The sequence below is a fragment of the Natator depressus genome, chromosome 18, assembly GCF_965152275.1.
Source record: "Natator depressus isolate rNatDep1 chromosome 18, rNatDep2.hap1, whole genome shotgun sequence".
Classification (NCBI taxonomy): domain Eukaryota; kingdom Metazoa; phylum Chordata; order Testudines; family Cheloniidae; genus Natator; species Natator depressus.
The window spans coordinates 15,994,965-16,019,638 of record NC_134251.1 but is presented as its reverse complement, the minus strand read 5'-3'; the positions used below and the strand labels follow the sequence as shown (position 1 = coordinate 16,019,638).

The 24,674-nt window shown below is 47.6% G+C and overlaps 1 protein-coding gene across 4 annotated transcripts in view; it reads right to left on the bottom strand.

Moving 5' to 3' along the window:
• The window catches only part of PUSL1 (pseudouridine synthase like 1), a 71,518-nt gene that overhangs the window by 27,027 nt on the left and 19,817 nt on the right, over positions 1-24,674 (bottom strand). For all 4 annotated transcript variants that reach the window (XM_074933914.1, XM_074933916.1, XM_074933917.1 and 1 more), the window contains 2 exons: positions 11,587-11,736; positions 8,921-9,094 (listed from right to left, as the gene is read on the bottom strand). In XM_074933914.1, coding sequence (XP_074790015.1) covers positions 8,921-9,094; positions 11,587-11,736 — 324 coding nt within the window. The remainder of the gene's footprint in view (positions 1-8,920; positions 9,095-11,586; positions 11,737-24,674) is intronic.

Genomic DNA, 24,674 nt, shown 5'->3' with positions numbered 1-24,674 from the left:
GGGAGAGGGGAATAAGCGATTCTGGCAGTAAGCTGGGCAAAGTGTGACTGTCTTCCCTGAACCCAAGAGGGACTGCAGCCAGGACAGGAGCTTACAGAGCTGGGCCCCTGGGTTCTAACAGGATTTGGTCTTGCTGCTTGGCCAGGCCCACTGTGCATTGTAACTACGTGTCGCATCATCGGGGGTTTGCACAGGACAGCGTGTTTGGCCCATGACCGTTACAACCCGGGGCCGCTGGCCTGGCAACATCCAGAGCGTAGATGGGAGGCCATTAGCGGCGCTATAACTGGGTTTGGAAGTTGCAAGTCTAGTGCCGTGGTGCACAATGCCTAAACATGCAGGGTGGCCACCAGTTCTGGTGCAGAGCCCTGCACGCCCTGCAAGGCCCACTCCAGGACAGCATCCGCTTTACGGCGTGTCCAGGCAATTCTGGGGCTAGGCGCCACCCGCTCTCCAGGTTACATTTCCAATTTCAACTGGACCTTTTCTCCTGCCTCTGCCTTGCTGACCTTCTGCCCCCTCCCCTACCTGGCAACTCTGTCAGCCCAGCCAACCCTGGTAGCCCTTGCCCAGACTCCACTGGGATCTTGCCCAGGGATGGCTGCATCTGGCACCAAGCAACAGCTGGCACAGCTGTATTCCAAGTGCTCTGTATCCTCACTGCTTTCTCTAACCACTGCCCCATTCTATATCCATTAATGCAACATCAGAAACATCTGAATCCCTTGCGTCAACACAGAGACCAATGTGAACTCTCCCCCCCCCCTCCCCCCAGTTTTGGGAAAAGTTGGATGGGAACTTTGTGGCCTGAGTTCAGCACTGATATCCACAAAGCCCAAATTCAGACAGACGCACGCCACAGACGCAGATTAAGGAAACCGGCTGCCCTGCAAAGAATCTGGAATGTAAACCTCTTGAGTGCCTGTTTTGGTCAGCAGTTAAACTGGGGTTTTGCAGGCAGGCAGTTGAATGTAATGCAAAAGGAAACGCCGATCTTCCCGCGTGCTAGGGTAGGCCCCAGGTATTTTGCAGAGCGATGATGCACTGTGCACTTGCAGCACAGGAGCTAGAGTTAGAGTGGCTATTATGTTCTTCAGACACATGGCTGATCATCCGCATCAGCACCACTGACTGGATGCAGTTACCAACTGACACAAGGAGCCCTGTCCAGAACCCAAGGATCATCAGTGATCTTCCTCCAGTATCCAACAAGAATAAAGGGGCTTTTCACATCTACCTGATTCATCACTTACCCTTCACCGAGGAGATGAGCACCAGTCCCAGTGGGGAGATGGGAATTCAGAACTTCTGGTACAGATCTCACAACGCTACTAGCTCTTCTCTGCAAACCCAGTTAGCCTGCAGGGCTGAATGCTGCCACTTTGCATTAGAGCAGCTGCTGTGAAAAGTCTGTCCAAAGCCAGTGGTCGGCAGCCAACTGCAAATTAAACCACCCCAGCTCACTGTGGTGGCAGTCTTTGGTGTGGGTCTGGGAGTAGGTGGCATTTTCCCCCTAGAGATTCAGCAATGAACCAGTGCCCCAAACGGGTGTTAGGAAGCTGCTGGATGGCAGGAGGAGCAATCTTTCAGAGAAGATGTGAAACCGAAGTTGGAAGTGGTTGGTTTTTTTTGGTAACAGCTTTTAATCTCAGTGTCCCGGTCAAAACACACAGTTCCTACATTCCTCCTATTTAAACTCTTCTGTCATTTCAGCTAGAGAGCGCGTTCAGCACCACTTCCACTCCTAAATTAAAAGTGGAAAACTGCTGTGAGCTGTTAAACAGCTGCCATGTTCCACCCCAGAGGTGGCTGCCACTGAGCAATCCCTGCCTAGTTTGAATGAGTGATTCCTAAGCTTGTAAAGAGCTGTAGGATCCTTTGGATGCGCTAGGTGTAGGTTCTTATACACGTATGCACAATGGCTCACAAACAGAGCAATGACTACAGTCTGAGACACGCGGTATAAAACAAGGTACAATTCAACTGCCTGCAGAGAAAGTGCTGACTCTGGGAATGCTCCCTGCTGGTAACAGAAAAAAACTCTCTCCTAATACCCAGATCAAACCCACAATGCGATTTCATCAGAGCTGACTGGGGAAAGTCATATGGTCACCACCGACTTTGCAGAATGCTTTTCATCATTCGGCAATCCACACCGCAAGGTCCACATGCTGCTGGAAAGGCCAGAGCAAGCAAATCAGGAAACTGACGTGCACAGGGAATCCATCTGTAACAGTCAGGAAGGCACGTAGCAGCAGACGGAGAGGCGTTCCCATGCCGGTGCGAGAGTCGGGGGAAACGGCCAGATGGAGATTCTGGTCCAGACATTAGGTAAGCAGGCATTCCTCTCCCTTGTCAAATCCGTGCTGCTTGGATAGAAACAGCCGCTGCTTTTTGCAACCTGGAGATCACGCCGATTCCAAAACCTACTTGAATAATCACCAATGTTCCTTAAAGGGGATCCTACCAACGCTAGTTCTCCCAACATTTCACTTAGGCTTGCAAACCCCTTTTATTCTTTATTGGCCGTCTTTGAATACTTTGTGCCTTTGCACCATCCCCTCACCCCAAACGGCAGAAGACCCAGTATTCACACCCAACCCTATAACAACAAATCCATGCCTGCAGCCCGACTCTCAGGAGCAGCCCTACAATAACAAACCAAAAACAACCTCCTTCTCCTACAGCCATAAAATCAAAACCCAGAATGCACGGCACAGCACTCAAGAGCAACCCTAGAGCAACCAAAATGTCCTGCCCTAAAGCATGATCCTGCCACAACAAGCCAGTGTCCATGTGATGAAGACAAAAATATTAGCTTCGGAAATAGATACCAGTCTTGGATTTCCAAAAGTTTTAGGGTTTCTAAGACTCATTGAAAACAGGATTTTAAAACCTCCAAAGGACACCTCAACACCATCCTACCAACGTGGGGAGATTTTTGTTTTATGGCGGATCCAATCTGGTTCATTTCTGGAAAAAGTGGTTTTGAAAATTCACGGTTCAGTGGCGGACTCTACAAAGGGACATGGCCAGAGGCAAAACACTCTCCAGTCCGTTCCAGGCATAGAGGGGGTACATATGTAACAGCACATTTATAGACTCATAAATATAAGTACTCACCGGTATTTAAGTGCTGCTGGAATTCACGTGAGAGCAAATGGAAACTATCCAATGCACGGGGAGTTCCTAAATGCCCCTGCTCCCCCATTCACCAATCCTCCCTCAATTCCTTCCTACTGCCACTCGGGATGACATTTGCCTTTGCTAATCCTAACAGCTGACCTTTGTGTGCAAGTGACTGTTAGTGCTCTGTGGTCTGTTCCCACGCCCCTGCAAAATTATTGGTAATGGCAGACTGGGCAGCTATGAAGATTTGGACCATCTGTGCTTACGCAGAAGGGGTCCGTGTGTGTGTGTAAAGTGTGGCTGCGAGAAATGCATGTGTGTTGTTCAGGTTGGTTCCCCATCGGTTTGGGCCTGCCCAGAACCTACAGGCTTGTGGGGAAGGGCTCGGCTATCTGGGAAGGTGAAAAGCTACCATGCGATCAAGACGGGGAGAGTGGGGTTGAGATCACCTGCCAGCCTGCACGGGAGGTGGGCGCGCTGAACACGCCACATCGGGAGGATGCTTTCCAAGAAAATCACCAATATCATCCTGCTGCAACGTATCATTCAGTTCCCACCCCCCCAGACTCTGCTCCCGTCAGAAAACGTTAATATCCTACCGCTTTCCCATGCCATTCCTTTCCCTCTACGTAGATGTTGTACGTGCTCTGCCCATATGCACATGGTACACACAATTTTAAGCAGATTAAGGCCCTGATCCAGCAAAGCACTTATGCAGGTGTTCTGAATCGAGGCTAATATATTTAATGCAGCCTCCCTTAATTTTATACAGCACCACCGGCAGGATTTCTTTGTCCCTAGTTCTCTAAGACCCCTGATCAATAACCCTGGACCCCAATGTAAGGAGAAGGAAAACTGAGGGCCTGGCCACACTAAGTATTTGGACACTTGCATTCAGTTCCTGGCTTTGTCATTGTTTCGCTGCATGACCCTGGGCAAGTTACTTCCCCTTCTCTGCCTCAGTTTCCCATCTGTAAAACAGGGCTAATAAAGGTGTTCAAGCCCATGACCTATCTGATCTCTGAATTTTAAATTTATTCTAAAAGAAGAATGTAAAAAGTGCATTTTTGATCAAGACTAGGCTGAAATCTTGCAGTATTTTGCTGGGGTCTAGGGCTGGAATTGCCTGTGAAATCTGACTTCCTAAATCGACACAGCAAGTGGCATCTCTGATGGCAAAGTCGAATAGGACTTAAGGATGAAACCAACAGCAGTCTACAGAGGTTGCCCTAAAAACCTATGGAGCTGAATGGAAAATGAGATTCTTTCTGAACGTTTTCTGAGCCTTCTTATAGAATTTTATAGCGGGGATAGAATTCTCTATTAAATTATATCAGATGACTCAATAACCTTAGAGAAATGATTGATTCTCTGTTAAATTCTATCAGACTTTTCCATAAGGGAGAATTTTCTCCTTGTTAATATCACACACAATTCTGCTTCCGAGCAAAACTCTGGGCTGGCTTTTCACTTGGCACAACCCAGCACCTCGCAACGAATAATACATGTTCAGTGAGAAACAGGTGATGGAAAATTACTCCCAAGGAAGCAGCGATGGGGCTAAGTTCCTGAACATGGCTTTAGCATTCAAGAGTGCTTTGTATTGATGGGACATTAACCTAACTTCCACTGTTGCCAAGCAACGGTGAGTTTGATGGAGGGAGCAGTTTTAACAGCTGCCCTTTTACACAGACAAGGGGTCAATTCAGAAGCTCGGTTTTCATTTGGGGGGGGAAGAGAGAAGCAGGAAGAAAAGCTGCATTATTTGACTAAAAGATCATGGTTTATCATTCGCTGTATCCCACCCTCCAGAGTGAAAAAAAATAAAATAAACCTCTTAGATTAGTTTTAAAACCTATTTATATGCTGTTCGTGCAATCTCAGGCCTTTCTGTGCAAGCTGATTTCCTGCTGGTACTTCAGTAAAGAAATGCGCACGCTCCAGGTACATTGGCCGTCAGTCACAGGTTTGGGAAAGGTGCATACCGAGTTTCGTAAGTGACAACTGTCCCACCGAGGGACCATCTGATTAATTATAACCAGGAGATTAATGCAAAGGATAAATAAAACCAGAACTATATTTATTCCCTAAACCAGAAAAATAATGGTTTGGTTTAACAAGATTTTAATAATTAAGGCTGGGATTTGAAAGGCATCTATGGGAATTAATCATCCAAATCCCATTGAAATCATGCACCTTTGAAAGCCGCAAGTCTGTATGCTCAGTAAATAAATACATAAAACATTACATCGCTGTAAAAATGACTCGCTATAAGACAACTGTCTTTGTGCATCGCCAGAACTCAGCAGAAATGCTCCTCTAACAACTAGTGTGATGCCATTGATTCAGCTTTAAGGCTCTCTCAAGCTGCTTGGCACAGATTTATGAAGCAAGATAAACGAGAAAATGCACATTCCCTTTCCAAACCATTTAAATCAACAGCATTCTATTAAAATCAAATACACAAAACCAGCCACGTTAAAAATTCACAAATTGGTAGATCAGTGACGAGAGAAAGATCTGCCAAGTCCACTGCTTTCCCCGGTAGTACTCTCCTTTTCAGTCACTGGGTTTTTTTGCCTAGAGCTGGGTTCAGTGCAGGGAGATTTCACTCTGACTCAAAGAGCAACTGATGGGTTTCAAGAAACAGCCCTGGTACTAAAAACAGGCCTGTCTACATTTATGATATTGGCACTGGAGTAGCTAGACTGCTGCAGTCACTCCATTGCAAACCCTCACCTAGACACGCTGCACTGATGAAAAGCAGGACGTACACCACTGTGGCCATTTACTGGAGTTGGCTGTACTAATACAGAAGGGTTTAAAATCACACTTCTCTTTCCCTGATGTGCGTGATCACTTAGGTTACCCAATTCCAGATCCCCCAGGCTCCAGACATGCCATAAACACGGGCAATCATTTCCACACGCTAATGACTAGCTATACCATAACTTCACAATGGACAGGCAGGTGGCTTTGGATGGACTGTGCCAGTAAAGATGCAATTCTGGCCCCCTCCTTTGGTTGCTGGACTATGAGCAATTTATTATTGAGCAGCGAGATTGGAGAGGGAGCTCCCCTTCTTGCCCCATCACCACCTCTCCTGGCTCCTTTTACCTGCCTTCTACCCTTTCCCCTAGCTCCTCCCTCCACCCTTGGGCAGACTGCAGGCCTGTTGGTTGAGGTGAGCCTGCAAACGTCCCAGCAGAAATGTGCAGAGAAGCCAGGCTGCACAAGCTGGATAAACACGAGGCAGCCGTGGCTAGGAGCGAGAGAAAAAACTCCAAGTCAGCCGCTCCTGAGTTCCAGTCCCAGCTCTGCCTAACTCGCCCTGGGTTTACCCTGGGCCAAATCACTGGACTGCCTCACTTTCCTCACCTGTAATTCTCGCCTCCCCCCGGGGCGCTGACGGGATTGATTAGCTACTGTGGCAAAGCCCTCCTTCAAGGCTAAGCATTACTAGCTACACAGAGCTGTGGTTTTTTGAAAGGAAGAGACGTCCAGTATCGTCAGGAGGACATGCCTTTAATGGGAAGGCGACCTGACTTTTCACAGCGCCAACATCACCTCCTTGCCACTTCTCCCTTGGGCAGAACGCAGCAGGGTAGGGGACACAGGTTCGGGGGGTTGGGGGGCTCCAGAAGCAAAGAGGTGTTTTAACTTCAGCTCCACCCATCCCTGATGGAGGAAGGCTCTTTGCCTCCAGCAACAGCAGCCCATGAGTGACAGCGAGGAGGCTGCCATGCACAAGAGGCCAGCTATCATAGCAGTCTCCCCCCTTGCCATCTATCTCCAGGAACTACCTGGAAAGGCAGCTTATTCAGCTGCCCAGTGGCGTGTGGTGGCCAAAGTTAAGATCAGGTAGGTGCAGATTTACTACCAAGATGCTGCCTAGCCCAGAGAACGTACGTGTGTATTCTCCCCCCAGTGGCTCAGCTCTATAAACACTGATTTCTTTGCCTGGGGGGGGGGGGGGGGTCTTTCCATCATGACCCACCATTTCTCTTCATTTAAAGGGTCATCACGATGACTGCTTTGTTCTGGACACGCACGCCAGAACAATTGATTATTCACTTATCCTAACAAGCCAGGCAATGCCTACCAATGACCTGCTGTTCAGATCAGAGTGTGTTTAAAAAAAAAAAACCAACCACCTCTTGCACTTCTCTGGCATATTAACTCCCAATGAATCCCGCACCCCTTTGCAAATTAAATAGAGGAGAATCCCTTCTTCCTCACGATGAAATGCAGCTGCCTCTAGAGTGGAACGCAGCAGCTAACAGTGCATCCCAGTCTTGGGGAGGACAGGAGGCATGCTTTATCTGACCGAGCCACTCCCAGAGCTGGGGGTTGATGGAGGTAGAATTTAAATGTCTAAACTGGAACAGATCAGGATGACAAGGACTAGAATCCCTACTTTGGGGAAAACATGCCAGGGAATGTTTAATGAACACAAGTGGCCATGGCCTCTGCCTTACACTCAACCCAAGAGTCTGGCAGTTCAGTGCCATGATAGCAAGAGAGAGTGCCACCCACTGAGATGCCAACACCAACCCAGAAACACCCTGTTTCTCCTCCCTGGGTCTCTCATGTATGGATCACACCCATAGAGTGGCTTAGAGTGTCTGACCCAGATGGGACAGCTACAGTCATTGATCTTTTACTGTTCTATGAGCATGGGTGCAAACAAATCTCCATTTTCTTCTCTTTTCAAGGCGTCAAGTTTTTTAAAATGTGGTTTATGGAACAAACCCAAATCTCTCGGTGCTCTAAAGCTTGGATCTCAGCACTTGGCTGACCCTTCCCAGTGGCCTAAAACGGATCACCCTGCCAGTGAGCCTGCTGTACTCATCCTGTGCCACCATGCCTACAAGGGTCACCACAAAGCTAGGAGATGGCCAGGGCCTCCCCCTTTAACCACCTTGCTTGCAAGCTGCAAGGCTGGACAGCTGGCAATGAAGGAGGGCGTGCATGCTGCAGCGATGTCTGAAGCTTACACCACACAGGATCAGTCCCTTATTTTGCTCCACAGTCACCTTGGCCAAAGTTGGAGATGAAGAAATCTGCATGCAACACCTGGGGAATCTCACAGACAGGTTTGGCTCAAGTGCCCCACTCTAAACCTACGAGTGAGATGGAGTTGGCGGAGGGACACGCAATATGGCTAATTCACTAAATACTTAACGCAAGCAAGACTCATGCGGAAGTAATAACAATCCAGCACAGCTTTACAGAGGCCACAAGGAATGGGCAGTGCTCCAGTTTCAATTCTTGACCTTAATGAGTGGTACATCACTGACCAGAAAGGAGAGTTTTTTTAAGATGGCTTTGAGCCTTAAAAACTGAAGCCAATCCCCTGTAAACGAGTGGTTCTCTGCCTTCCCAGCTGTACGGCAAGGAGGAGTTAGGGAAATGCTCCATCCGGTGAGAACAGCGCATGTCCTTCCACTAGCAGACCAGAGGATGCAAAGAGCCAGAGTCAAGTCAAGTTTGATGGCTCCGGCAATGTGGCATTCGATACTGACCAGGGAGGGCAGGAATGACACAACATGTCACTGCATCTACCTGATCCACACTCCATGGTGGGACAGGCAGCCAGTGGGTCTATTCGGCTTGCTCACACGTGGGCTGCTGCTTTCAGTCCCCTTAGTTTCCAGTCTTAGGCTGCTGGCAAGGAGAGAGAACAGTGGGCTATTGGCAAGCTGCAGTTGGTGGTCTCTCAGCAGAAGCAGTGGACAATCAAGTGTATGGTCAACAAAGTGACAGGGCTGAGGGCCACGTGGGTTCTTACCTGTATTCATAGTGATGTGACATGAAGCCAGAAGAGGGTCGGATGTCTGCCTGGGCCAGGGTTTTAATGGGAGATTTGAAAGGCTTTTCAGAGCTGACTGAGCGGAAGGTGCTGAAGTCATGGGTCCCTAGGAGGGAACCCGCTGCTTCCTGCATGGCAGGAACATTCAAATGGCTGGAACAAAATGGAGAGAGATACATCAGAGCAAGAAGGAAGGTCTGAGGGGGGGTCCGGAAGCAAGGGAAGGTTCTGCACAACCATGTCTTTTGGGCGGGGGAGAATAAATTTCCAAGTCCAAGCCCCAGATTCAGACACTCTAGAAAAAAACTGAGAGGGGCGAGTAGAGGGTGGGGAACTCCCATATTGCAAATGGCCCCCTACTTATAATGGCCCAAACCAAAAACACATGGTGTTCCAAACCCTAATCCAGATGTGAATTCTGTTCACCTCTAAGGACCTACTACCGCAAAGGTTTACGCAAGGCAGTATCTATCAAAGAACTTCTAGATCTCTCATGACTGCAAGCTCTGATCACCTGCATGAAAGTTACCGCCCTGAAAAAAACAAACTAAAAATCCTCTCTGGAGGATGAGGTTCTGATAAATTAAAATGGAAATTGCAGAGACACGAGGACAATTACCTAAACCAGGCATTTGAAATAGCCTGCTACAAGCAAGCCAACCCACAGGTGTAACGGACTCGAGACGGGAGAGGAACTGGCAACAGCACAAGTTCAAGGCACTGCAAACTCTCAATGACGAGAGAGTGTAAAGGGCAAAAAGTAAAGTTAAGATTGCTAGTTGCCATTCACATTTAATAACCCAAAACGTTTCAAGGTGGTAGATCTTCTTTTAAGGTTTTTTTGTGGAAAAAATGGTGGGTTTGTTTTTGAGAGTCCCCCCCCAACGGAAATCACCACAGGAAATGTCCATTTTTGATTAAATGTTGGGGTTTTGTCTGTCAGAAACCCACAAAAATGGTGTGGCTTTTGGCTGAACATTTTCAGTTTTTCAACAAAAGCCCCAACACTTCTGAAGAAAAACTTCAAAACAGTTTTTCCATTTTTGTGGAAATTTGTCACAGGAACAAAAAGGATTTCCCAACTAGCTCTAAAGGTGGTACTGAGAATACAGAAAGGAATCTGGTTCGGGGATTTTTAAACTGACAGCGTCCCCTTTAAAATATATATTTACGGATTTAGGGCTGATGCTGCTTTCCACTGAAATCAGTGGGAATTTGCTCTCTGGATTTTGTTAGAGTAAGGATCAGTCCAATTAGTAAATTGCCCCCGACTCAGCGTTTGGTACAGTCTGTCTTTACCTACTGTGTGGTATTGTCCTTTGAGAAAATTAACTGCAACATCTGGGCTAAATTACATGTCATTTCACAAAGCTTGAGATTAGGGTTTATGGTGTGTGCAACATATAATTTTGCAGTTTTAAGTTGTTTTCCCCCTCCTCAGCCCACAAAAAAGAACACACATATTTACCATTAGGACAACATAAGTTTGATTTCTCTGCTGGGACCATTTGTGATTGTTTTGCTGGCTTTATAAGAATACATGTAATGAAAAATGTCAAGTTATTCCATTAGTGGTGATAAAACTATTGTAACTGACTTTGAAGTTATAAAACTGTTTTACTATAATGTGATTGGAAAAACTCCAAAAACCCCAATATTCTTGAATGTATATTTATTATAGTATATGATAGTAAAAAAGAATGAGGATAGCGTGACATTGTTTTATTCTTTAACTAACAATTTATAGTATCTTAAAGCTTGAAACCGACATCCTGTTTCTTTACTAAAATATTTGTATCCTCCATTGCACGTATGCTGCTATATTACTAAAGGGTTGTTTCATAGGTACCAATCTGCAACAACTGGCTTGCTATTCCAAGATTGTTTACGAGCACTGGGCGACGCAGACTGGTTTGTTTTTGTAGGGTTGCACATGAACGATTGGCACCTGCGTTCATTCATTATTTGAACACACAGCATTGTAGAATGTGACCAGGGAGAAGAATTATATGGATTTGCAAACGGGGGCAAGAAAAAAAACACTGAGCTGTCAGGCTTGATGGGACTGTACAGAGCAGACTATCTGTAACTCTAAAATCTGCAAGGTAATGGGTTTCTGCACATTTGTTTCTTGTTGGATAATTGCGCCCTAGATTGTCAGAGTTAACTTGCTGTACAGAAAAAAGTCTCCATTTTAGATGCTTCTCACTCTCTACAGAGGATGCAAAAAGTTTGCTCCATTGCGAGTTTCTGGCTTTGGCAGCGCAGAGAACATCAATCACAGATGCACTCCTTTGTGGCTCAATCACTGCAGATCTGCTATTGGCTGTAAGCCAGCTAGGCCACTGCAGTTATCCCAGATCTCAATGAAGAAAGGATGGACAGCCAGATTCACAGTGGCAGTAAGTCAGCGTGGTTCCAGTGACTTCATTCGACAAAACTGACTTACACTGGCTGGGGATCTGGTCTCATACCTGGAAATTTAGGGCTTGTCTACACAGGAACACTCAGGAAAGTGAATCCCACTTAGTTTAACTCACTTTGAAACTTAAAAAACAAAAAACAAACAAACAAACCAGAAAAACATCTGCATAATCCAATAAAGGGGATTTTCCTGAAAAGTTCGGTTAATTAAATAAACTTACTCTCCCTTCGGAGCCCAGCACAGATCCCTTTCAAACACCGGTATTTGGGAATGGTGAGAGCAGCCTGTCACCAGCCGATAAACATAGGTTCTTGACAGTGCAGAGAAGCGTGCGTGGAACTTATCAGACACCCGATAGGCACTCAGAATGCTGTTAGGAAAGAAAAGTTGGGATCCTTTTTAACACACTGGTTTAAGCCTGATCACTACCTGGATTGGCGACCTCCAGAATTAAACACACAACAGACTTCTCTAGGAAGCTCCTCTGATGATTCCCTAGTTACCACCCATCCCTTTGATCTGATAACAAACCAGTGCTCTAGCATGGAACTTGGGGTCACTGTGGATTTGTGTTGATTAGGATAGAAAAGGAGACTGTATGCTTCAACAACTGGCTGGCACTTGGTAAAGTCTACACACCCCGACTACCCACCCTAGAGTTTTAGACTTTGTTAGCCATCACTTCTAGCATACCTTTAAATCCCAGACAAAAGCAAGCCTGCGTCGCTGTAGGAGGTATCTTTAGAATGAGACACAACTGAGGTTCTGACCCCTTGCAGTTATTAACAACCCCACAGCTCTTTTTGCAAGAACAGGGAAGTAACCTTGGTGTCCTGACCTAGGTTCCAACCTGAGTAATTAATTCCTGCCACCCTTAATTCCCTTTCCATTTCAGTTTCAACTGAAGGGTGTATCTTAAACTCATGTGTTGCTGAGCACTGCTAAACAGCTGCTCCATTCCGCCTTAGCAGTAGATGTGGAATGCAAGATGGTGTACATCTAAATATGCACAAAGTATTCTCTCTCTGACACACACCCACCCACCCCCCTTAAGGGGAAAGTTTTGCAGGAGTAAGACAAGCAGGAGTTTGCTCACGGTTTGCAGAAATGCTGTGGGATAAAATGTACTATACAAATACGAGATATTATATTATGCTACATTATGGCTAGCATCAACCACAGCGGGGCCACTAGCTCTTCAGTGGCTGGTGCAAATGTCAAGGGACGCATAATGGGGTTTGTTTTGTGTTTTTTTGCCAGAATTCACTATATACTTACCAGTTTCTTTGGTATCCCTAGTATGTTACACAAACATAGAACATCATGATTAACTCTGTTGCTACTGATGTGGACTTAAAAATTAAAATCTTTCTGCACCTTCCCCACTATCCTGCAACTCCCACCGTCGTGCCTAGATCACACGAATGATGGCAAGAGAACCATGCTCTCCCCCACCAGGTCCCTTCACAGCAGAGCTCTGCAACGAATGAATAAATCTTAGAGTTGATGGATTTTACCCCAGGTTGAGCACATCCACACTGACTTTCATGGAAAGATTACAGCCACAAGGTGAATCCTAAGTAACGATCGCTGTGTGGAAGCTGGCCAGACTGCTACAAATCAGTTTGGAGTGGGGAAATCCACTGTGGGGGTGGCTGTGATGCAAGGGTGCAGGGCCATCAATCGCCTCCTGCTATGAAGGACTGTGACTCTGGGCAATGTGCAGGACATAATGGATAGATTTGCAGCAAAACTTTCTCACTTTCGCTTCGGAGTCAGAGAGCAGGATGGCAGCCCGGGGAGGGGTGGTGGTGAGGTGGCACTGGGGTACCAGTACAAGCACATAGGGCTGTTGTTCTGAATACTGGTACCATTTTCCACAGGCAGTAAACTGAGGGTAACCGAGGCTGCCAGGGAGCAGCTCCTGCATGCATCTGGCTGCAGACTGGATCTGTATGCTGCTAGCCTGAATGCTGCAATGGTGACTTCTGAAGTAATTGCTGAGTGCCATGGCGAAGCGTCCTACCACAGGGAAAGAAACAAAGCAGCCCTCCCAAGAAACCTTCGGCAGAGGATTGCAGATTAGCCCCAGGAAAATTTCCTAGAGATCTCTATGGAGGATTCACAGGACATCCCAGCGTGCATAAACCAACTGTTCACCGGGGCCTCCTCTGCCTCGCTGCACAGGGGAATGAGAAGCAGATAGCAACTGGCCCTGTGTTGGTTATTTCATGACCTCATCTAGCCTGGTTAAAAAAAGCCGTACATGGGCAGATGTGTCCCTGCCGTACTGAAGCAAACTGAGGACTTACCAGAGCTTCCCTCCCCTGCATCAGGCTCACCAGAGCTCGACTGCTGGGACTGGCTAGACTGCTCAGGAGTCCAAAAGAGATCCTGGCTCCTCACACCACCGGCTCTCCCTGTCACCTGTCCCCATCCTCCTCTGCCTCCATTTCCTCGTCCTCAGAGTTCATTCCAGTGGGCCAGTGACTCCAGCCCCCCTGCAAAGTATCCATAGGGCTCTTGACCGTGCAGGTGGGGCTGCTGCCGAGGATGGCGTGCAGCTCCTTGTAGGACCGGCACGTTCGCAGCTCCGTGACAGAGCAGCTATTTGCCTCCCTGGCCTTCTGGTATGCCTGCCCCAGCTCCTTGATTTTTACACGGCCCTGCTGCGCGTCCCTGTCGTAGTCCTCCTCCACGCCCCGAGCAATCTGGCGGTAGATGTTGAACTTCCTACAGCTAGCGCGGAGCTGGGACTGCACAGCCTCCCCTCCCCACATACCCAGGAGATCCACCTCCTCTGGGCGTTTGCTGCCTGATGCCGGCATGGTCAGCTGGGCAGTTCCTATGTTAGCTCTCCACACCGAGCAAAACAGGAAGAGCCATTTCATAAGTTCCCAGGGCGTTAAAAGGGGAGGGGCGAATAACTGCATAACTGGCTGCAGGACAGCAGGGTTCAAACCGGTGACCAGAGCGGTCACGGTGGGACACCTCCTGGAGGTCACTGAGGACGCCATGAACAATGCAGTGTCTACACCGACACTGTGTCGCCCTAACTACGTCGCCCGAAGAGCTCCGCCTCTCCTGGAGGTGATTTTGTTCCATCAGCGTAGCGAGCGAGTTAAAGCGGCAGGAGGAGCATTGTAGCGTAGACACCTCCACAGTTAGGTTGATGTAAGGCAGCTTACGTTGACCTAACTCGGTAGTGTAGCCTGGGGCTCAAAGGCTTAGGGACACCCAGAGCATAAGGTTGCATCCCTGACCATCTTGGCTAATAGTCATTGATGGACCTATGTGCCATGAACTTATCTAGTTCTTTTATGAATCCAGTTTTATTTTTGGCCTTCACAGCATCCCCTGGCAAGGAGTTCGACTTCCACAGGCTGACTGTGCACTGTGAGAAGAAATACTTCCTTTTGTTTGTTTTAAACTTACTGCCTATTAATTTAATTGGGTGACCCCTGGTTTGTATGCTATGTGAAGGGGTAAACAGCACTTCCCTGGGGGCTTTAATGAGTTCCCTCCCATGCTTACAGTCAAGCATGAACTTGAGTGCCTTCCTGAATCGGGGCCCTGAGAAGGAAGGTCCTTCCAGTCATGGCCCACCTGGATACCCAAGGAGCACACTCCTCGCTAGCTCTTTCTGAAGGCTGTTACTCAGCTCACTGCAGCAGATGGAGATAGCAGGAAACTAGGTCACTCCCCCACCCCCCCAAAGACAGACACGACTTTGCCGCAGTCGGGTGGAAATGCAGGGAGCACATTGCTGCCTCTTAGACTGATTCTGCAGCCAGGAAGATGAGCACGTGGACTGCATTTAAGAGACCTCCACGAAATCACAAGCTCTTGTGTATTCAGAGGAAGGGTGCTAGGACAAAGTTATCCCCGGCGCAGCTCCATGGACTTCAGAGCCGTTACACCGATGAAGAACTTGTCAGTTTCCTACACTCCCTTATTTTCTATTTTAATCCAGGTAGAGGAGTCTCTGTGAGAAGCTGCCATGGCAATGGGGCCACCTTGGTTTAAAACAGAGGGGGGCCACAGATTATAGCGGGGGGAAGCAGGGATACAGCTCCTCCTCCTCTCTCTGGCTTTAGGGAGCAGTGCCCACGCCCCTGTTAGCTCCTCCACTTCTTTCCATCTATTTGGGCCACAGATTATAGCGGGGGGAAGCAGGGATACAGCTCCTCCTCCTCTCTCTGGCTTTAGGGAGCAGTGCCCACGCCCCTGTTAGCTCCTCCACTTCTTTCCATCTATTTAAGCCACTGGAGGCAAGAGGTTATATTGAAGTGTTTCCCGCAAAGGATGCTTCGCCTTGGAACTCAATTCCCCTCTTGGTCCAGCTGAGCACAGATTTGTTATCCTGCAGGGACAGGCCGAAGGATATTGCCCCATGGGCTTTTGGAAGAGGCCGAGGTGTGGAAGGGAAAGGTCATTATCCTCTTCTGGCAGGTGTGACTCTAACCAAGGTGGGCCGCCCCTCTGCGGAATGCAGGGGTCCTCACAGTGCCAGGGGCCCTTTGCATTAAGTATGGGGTGCTCTGAACCTGGCATCCGAGGAGGAATGAGATCAACAGCCATTAAAAAACCCAGGTGCCTATCAAGAGCAAATATTTGAGCAACAAACGGATTTACAAATATTTTTTTTGTGCCCTGGGGGTTTTGCCAGCTGGAGTGCCCGCTGATCCTCTCCCCGACTGCCATGGAGTGGATCAGGAAGGATCACAGAGCTGAAGGACTCAATGCAGTTTTCCTGTAACAAGCCTCATCTGACCCCAGTACCATAATGAAATGTTCCATTTATTCCCCCCGCGCGCGCACGCACACACACACACACTGCAAGTATGCGGTTCCCCTGGAGCCTTCCTCGTCAATGCTCATCTACTTATTAGGAAATAATCACCCTTGTATGCACTCCAATAGAGCGGCTCTTTCAGAAAAGAAATATATTTATGCTCACATGATTCTTCTGTGTACACATTATTTCCTGCCTCGCACACTCAGCGTAGTGAGAGCTACAGTCCTTTTAGAGCTGGGAATGTCTTTCCACAATGTAGTCCCCTCAGCCTCCCTCCTTGCTTCATTTCAGTCACTCCTAGAGCCCATTTCAGCAGCACGGCCTGCAAAAACCATGCTTGGCACTGACAAAGTCGGGATTTCCAAAGGAATTTAGGTCCCTTGGTTACCTAGGCTGGGATTTCTCCAACGACATAAAAGACGGAGTCATCAAAATAAGTGTACTTCTTGTAACCACAAAATCATAGACCTGTAACCTGGCTCCTTTCCACGCCTCCCATCCTTCCAGGAGTGAGTTGTCTCCTCTCTACCAAGTCTGTCTTTCAGACTGGGACTAGAGCTGGTTTGAGAGAGTGGGGGAGATGAATTTGTTTTTTCCCAAAAATATTCCAAACTTCTGAACATTTCAAGCAGCTCGAGCAGCGAGCCCTTCTCAGAACCCTGCCGTGTACGTGCGGTCTACGATGCACCGAGCAAACTTGTGACTGATTTGCAACACCCCACCTTTATTGCTTATGCCTCTGACCCTGCAAAGGGAATTATACACCCGCTTGGGAGCCCTGCAGAAGTCAATCGGACTTTATGCAGGAGGTTGGCAGAGCAGGATCAGCCCTGGGCCCAGTGCCTGGCGATGTTTGCCGGATACAGCGCTTAGGCATGATCGGTACAGGCTAAACCCACACGGTAAGAGAACTCCACCTACTGACAGGAACTGAATTATGACTATTTATCTGTTATTACCGTAGCACCACAGAGAAGGACCCCGTTGTGCTAGGCGCTGTACAAACACAGAACAAAAGGACAGTCCCTGCTCCAGTGGGTGGACAATCGACATATAAGTCAACAGAAGGGGGAACACAAGGAAACAATGAGGCATTACTGGGCTGTGGTTTCCGCACCCCAGAAGCCTAACCATTGTCAAGTTGTTTGGAGGCACCAAGGCAGAGAAGAGTTCTGAAAGTGATAATGGGGCGGGGGAGCGGCACGTTGGTAGATGTTTATGGGACGCTCCTCCCACGAGGGAGGGGCAAACCCACTGACCAAGTTTTTCAAGAGTAACTGGTGATCGGTAGCACCTCAGTTTGTGGGGGATCCACTTGAGATGCCGTAAAGGGACCCGATCTTCAGAGGGCAGGTGCTCAGCACTGTCTGAAAACCAGACGCCACATCTCAAGTGGATGGTACAAAAAATCACTCGTTACTGTGAAAGCCTTGGCTGTGTTCTCCTGCGCTCTGATTCAGAGAGGTACTATCTTCCACTGGTGATACAGAGGAAGCAAAAGTGATTCTTAAAGATCCCAACAGAATCTGTATGGAAGCAATATTTTATTAGCAGGTCCTGCGAACACCATGGGGGAACCAAATACTTGGCTTCCTTCGCTTTCATCTGACACTAATGTTTATTTTGCTAGGTCTGTCATTAATCCAGAAGCAAATAATAAGCAAATATGGAACTGAAACCAGAAACAAAAAGGAATACAAGTAAATTTTCCTGCCATGATTCCATCACTCTGACAAAATGCCAGCAAATATTCGGCGGGGAGCCATCCTACAGTCGCTGGGTAGAGGAGATGTCTTTAACAGATCTTCTCCATCTATGTGGTACATACTGGATCTGCGTGGGCGAGATCCTTTAAAATGTGCTTTGCAGCCCTAAAGTAACGCAAGACTGAGTCGAGATGCGGCAGTTGCTAAGGGACTGCAACCAGACTAGCTTTTGGGGAATAACAGGATCATTAGGCATGTAAAATCCCTATAAAGCAGATAATGTGCAAGGTACCATTGCCATAGGGATAGGAGCCACAGAATACAAACACAAGAATGCCCTTAGATCCTCTGAGTTTTTGCCCAGGGCGCAGCAAGGTGCAAGGGTTAGCTGAGACTGTGGGCAGGCACAAGCGAGAGTTGGGGGTGGCGGGGGGGAGGGAGAGGGGGGAAGGATGCGCTGGGATAGAGGGTGGGTTTCAAACTCTTCTGCGATGGGTTAGGAATTCCTCACGCATGTCTCCAGATCCAGAGCGTGGGTTTTGGGGGAGCATCATCTGCTGCAGCCAGTTTTGTGGAGGGGAAGATCAGATGAGAGATTAGACCCATCACATGGCATATGGGAGAGCTCTACAGAAGGATATTACTGCTGATAATGCAGCCAGCCAGCATGGAATCTTGTTTCCCTTCCAAACTCTATCGACAATCATATGCTTTCACAAAGACCATCCCCCCCACCCACTTCCCCAATCTCAACCACATGAAAGTGCTGAGTTTTCTGTTCAGCATTAGGAGGGAATTTTTTTTCAGCAGAGTAATATTGACACAGGGAGAGTGGCGGTTGCTGAGTCCGCTCCGTCTCATGCCCGTCACCAATTCCTTAATATGAAGCAGACGGACGGTTTTGAAAACTACAGCAAGGGGAAGCAGCACCAACCCAAGTTCCTCTAAACCCAAACCCTCTAACCGATCAGAGCGACACTGTCACTGGTTAAAGACCAAATAAAGTTAGATTCCCCGTCCCAGGGGTCAGTCATTGCAACTGTACCAGACTAACAGGCCATACAGAAAGAGAAAAGCTTATCTCTTCCGCGGGATACGACTGCCAACTTTTCACTGGATGCTCTCTAACCGGGATCTTCTGTCTAATGCCAATCTCAGCACATAAAACCGTGAGCTTCTTTATGGGTTGGAAGGAAGAAAACTCCGAGCTTTCATCACGATCATCAAAACCAGCCTCCCCTCTCCATCCAAAGCCCAGCACAGAAATCTAGGGCCACGCTGTAGATCAAATCTCTAGTTCATCACGTTTATTCCCGCAGCATCTATTAACCCATCAGGAGGTAAATAAATCAACAGTTTGATATGTATTGAGTATGAAGTAGAGTTTGCCTCATAAAAAGGTTTGACAGGGAGATTGCTATCTGGCTTTCCAAGGCCTCGTAGTAGAAATGGAAGAGCTATCCCTTAGACCTGGAACAGGGTTTGAACCTAAAACGTCCTGTGCTAGAAGTGTGGCCCCCTACTGCTTGAGCTAAAGGAATACCTCCACTAGCTTGCAACTGCAGTAGGCTGTTATCCCCTTCAGCAGACCAGCCACTAGAGGGAGACAAAGGCCAACACTTTCTTAATGTGTGTTAGACATCGGATAAATGGCTGTTCTGAATGGTGTCATTCTTCCCTCCAGGTCAGTACTGGAGCAATATCCCAGTCTGGCCATAGAGGTCACTGTGCCGTGTCATTCAGAAGAGACTGAAATCCTAACCACGCACAGTCATTAAAAATGTCATAGTACTGCAAAAATAAATGGTATTCTGGCCAAACTCCATCTCAAGTAATTGCATTCTGCTTCCCTAAATCCTCGCTACAGTTTCACAGAGGTATTGTGTTCTTTACTTCCTACCCCATAGTGTTGTGCTGTTAAACACAATGTTCCACTGTGGTGAAGTAATACCTGTACATCCCCTACCTCCCCCCCAGAGATGATGTGGAAAGGGTGTTCAGATCCTCAGATCTCAAGGTGTTACAGAAGCGTGAAGTACCATGGTAAAATTCTGTGTGAGCCTCTGGGTTTCCTTTCGTTAATAGTGGTTATGGTAGCATAACTTCTAGCAGCCTGCTGGACTGAAAACCAATTCTTTCACCCTGCTGCCTTCATGCAACAGCTGGAGATGTTTTCGGAAACTCCATACCTCCCAATTCAATTAACATATCGGCATCCTACACCTCATCACTCTCAGAGTTCTTATTTATAGCACATGTGGGGCCAAATTTCACCCTCTGATGCATGTAAGGAATTGCCATGGACTTCCAACACAGCCACATATATACACCAGAAGATTTTTTGGTCCCCAACTCTACTTCTCGATACTTGTCTCATTTGTCACAAAAGCAAAATGCTCTTCTTACACGTCCTTTCCCCTCAGTAATGATTAGCCATCAACCCAGACTATAAATCAATCACAAGTACATTGTCAACTTACATGCCATGATTTTAAAACCTTTACCTCCAACCCCTCAATTCACTAGTTAGAGTCACAGTGGGAACACATCACTACAGGCTATTTCCTTATCGAATTCAGTCCCTCACCCACCCACCATGATGCATGCACTTACTGTGCTGAAACTGGATGACTGCCAACACCAAATTTGTTTCGCTAGAAAGAAAAATTGCATGGAATTTTGCAAACGAATTCAGAAAAGAACACTTTGCAATTCTGGAGCACCTTTCATCTGACGATTTTGGAGCACCAAGCAAACATTAACAAAACCTAAAACCACCCCCAATGAAGCCAAGAGGAATCATTTGACACAAGGGGAAATGGAGGCATGGAGAAGTTAAGTGACTTGCCCAAGTCACAATGAGTCAGTGGCAGAGCCAGGAATAGAATGGACAAATTATTGGGTTCAACACAGGAGGAAGTGGATGAAATTCTGTGATCTGTGATATACAGGTCAGACTAAATGGTCTAATTGTCCCTTCTGGCCTTTGTATCTCTGAGTTCTGACTTCCAAACCACTGCTCCCACCACTAGACCACACAGGCAAGAAACCAAATATGGGACCTCCACATTTATACTCTGTTCCTTCCTACTGTCAGAGTGATCAGAAGTTCTTTGACTTCCAAACTGTGTTAAGTTCGGAGGCTGAAAATATACGACCGAATTCTATTTTATGGCCTTTTTTAAACCAAAGAGTCATCTGAAAACAAACCCTCTCCTAGCTCTCAAGACAGCTGTGTAGGCCATTTTCTATATGTGTTGTACAAGGTGAAAGCTTTTGAGGGACAGTTCCCCACAGATGTTAAACATGTAACTTCAGCTGGCTTGTGAAATACTGGCTTCATGCGCTGGCCTCTGACTATGCATTCAAAGGCCACATGGTAACCACAGCCATTACCAATCCATCTGGCTGAGGGCTTAAACAAGTGAAATTACAATGATGCACTTGCTGTTGGCAGTACAGCTGAGACCTATACAAGGGGCCTTGCCAGTGGGAGTCAAACTTTATCTTATTGCTGCTTTTTACTTTGCACCGTAACTGTCAATGAACTCAAGTTCATTTTTGCTTTGCTGTGCGTCACAGGTATCAAAAAACCCCAAACCTCAAAACCACCACCACCAGGATTCTTTCCTGTATTTTAAGCAGGGTATCTGGACACAGTGGCTTACATTTGTCAACACTGGTTTATTATTGTAGGGTTGCCTCTGAGTGCTGAGCTGTACAGCCTGGTTTGTTATTGTAGGGTTGCCTCTGAATAGTGAGATTGTGGGACTGAATTTTTTTTTTTAAAATAATCATCACAGAAGCATTTGCTTTGAGGGAACTTAATGGACTTTGCAAACTAAGTTTTTTGCACTTAAAGAGACACCAACTTGAAACAAAACAAAACAAAAAAATCACAATCCCCTCTGAAAAACTCTGACCTAAATATTTACACCTTAGATTATGCTAAACAAATGAGATCAGAAAATCTCTCTTTTGGCCAGTTTGTTTACTCTGCATTTGCCAGCATTTTGTAGCCAGCTTCACTCCTTCCCGGGGGCCAGTTGGGCTCCCTGTCCCAAGCCCCAGCACCGAGGCATTATTCGCCTGCACCTTGGTGGATGAACTCCCTTTCCCAGGCACCAGGAGAGGGCATCTCCAAAGAACAGCAGCTGCAAAACTAACACTGAAGAGGCAAAAGGAAGATGCATTGTGGGGGTGTGTGTGTGTGTGTGTGTCAGGAGTATGTTCAATGAGATCGCTCCTCAGCCTGCCCTAAAGACCCTTCTACACATCAGCAGGGGAGCAGTAATCACTCAGGAAATTAGTCAATTAAAAATAATAATTGAAGTTGATTGTCCCTTTAATAATAAGGCTCTTACAACACCTTCTCCCTCTGCATCTCCTCTGTCCGTGAAACTCAAATTCCGAGGACTGTATTTAATCGTTCCCATACCGCCTAGCAGATACCATGGCACTTGTTCAGACATAAGAGCGTACAGCTGGCTCCGAGACAGCTGCTGCAGATGCTGCTCCTTTTATTCACTCAGTCGAGAGCCTTCAGACAAAAGGCCCCACTGTATTTCAATGCAAAGTAGCCTGGTCACCCAGCTCCGGAAACATTGCAATAAACCAGAGCAGGGATTGATCCTGAGGGGTGCTGAGCACCTGAATTCCAAGAGGGCTGCCCTGCGAGCTACAAACACTCAGCTCCAGAGCCTGGGAAAGCTTTCACTGTGCGCGGGTAGGACCCCGGCCACCATGGCAGCAAGCGTGGATTCACACATGAGCACCATGGCTGAATTTAGGATACCGGAGGACAGCTCCCAACCAGCCTCCCACGCTGACCCTTGTCATCCAGGGGCATCACCACGCCTGTCCTGGGCAACGCTAACGGCAAAGCCGCGAAGACGCTGCCGTGAAGAACGCTCTGGAGATGGTGCTGAAGAGAACAAGAGCAGAGAGAGAACTCTGGGGTCCCGGCAACTCAGCGAATCCTCCACTTTGTTCCACCTGTCAACACACCAAGGGGTCTCACGGAACATGCATGGGGACCAGCAGCTCGGCCTAACTCTGGCTGGATGCTGACTCAGTGCATGGACCCGAGCAAGTCACAAAAGGCCCTAAGCGTATTCGGGGTTTAATTCCCGCTGAAGCCAATGGGCGTTCGGCATTGAACTGGCTTTGGGCCTCTCAAAACCCCGCCAGACGTCTATCCGCATCTTTGGGCGCCTAAACACCTTTGACAATGGGCCTAATTTTTCAGAGTTGCTGAGCACCCACCACACCAGTTAAAGCCTGAGAGAGCTTTGCGGGGGGGGCAGATCAGGACATTTAAACCAAGCTTCCTAATCTGTCTCACCGTTCACTCCCGCTGGGATAACAAAAATGGCTCTCTCTTTGGGATGCTGCAGAAATGGGCTAGGCCAGGGGTTCTCAAGCTGGGGGTCGGGACCTCTCAGGGGGTTGCGAAGTTATTACATGGGGGGTCATGAACGGTCAGCCTCCAGCCCAAACCCCGCTTTGCCTCCAGCATTTATAATGGTGTTAAATATATTTAAAGTGTTTTTAATTTATCGGGGGGGAGGGGTCACACTCAGAGGCTTGCTGTGTGAAAGGGGTCACCAGTACAAAAGTCTGAGAACAACTGGGCTAGGCTGTGGGTGTCCTGTGCTTTGGAGGTGTCTTGCTATTAGGGCTGGCTCAGCACCCCCCCCGCCAAGGGCATGACCCTACATGGTATTTCATACGCTGATTTGGGGATTCTCCCAAACCGGACAGGCAACACGGAGGGGAGAAAACAAAGTGGCATTAAAAAAAACAAAAAAAACCCCACGACCACCCATGCAAAAATATTTCAGAGCTGACAATTTACAGCCAGGGTTGGCGCAGTCCCCCAGTGCCGGACGACTGGATTCTCTACCCTGCAATGCCGCGATCAGATGCAACTGTGATGTCAGCCCCCAAATCCCAGGCCTTGCTGTGTCGGCATTTGGGTTGGGCCCTGCTATACAAAGAGGAGATTAGGATTTAAAGCAAACAGGGGCGCTGGGAGAGGGAGGGGCACTTTACAATAATGTTGCTATGCTTAACAACAATCCTTTCACAGGGTGCGTTGGGGATTTGTTTTTTGTCCCGAGCCCGTTGGCTCTGTGGCAGGAGAGTATTCGCCTCCATAAGCGTCCCTTTGTTTAATTTCACACCACCAGACAGCAGGCGGGTTGTGGCGACAAGTGATAGTGCAGGCCATGTTCCTCGTAAGCACCATGAATGGGCATCTTACATCAAGGATCTATCATTCAGGTCTCAGGCACTGACCCAACTACCTGCTTTCCTTAATGCCAATTTGGATTGTAAAGCACGTACGTAGATTATTATTTATGAAAACGCTTAGAGACCAGGCGAGACGGGGACCTCATGGTGCTAGGTGCTGTACTAACAAAGAGATCATCCCGGCCCCCAAAAAGTTTACAATCGAAACAGACAAGACAGATAGTGGGTATGGTAGAGAGCTAAAGCACACAAGCAAAGTGATGGTCTGCAACAGCATGTTGGTGCCACAATTTGGGAGAGGTTTTTGGTTGTTTTCCACAAAGCATTCAAAACAATAAAAAAAAGACAGAAGTAAACATCACGCTTAGCGTTCACTCACTAATCACTGAAATGCACCCACCTCGGAGGAGGAATATAGCACTATTAACAGCTCACAGTAACAGCACACAACAGTTTAGGAAGGAAACAGATGCACATTAATTTCACCCATCCCGTTGGAAACACAGAAAATTAACATACAATATACCTTACAAATTGCTTATATAACAA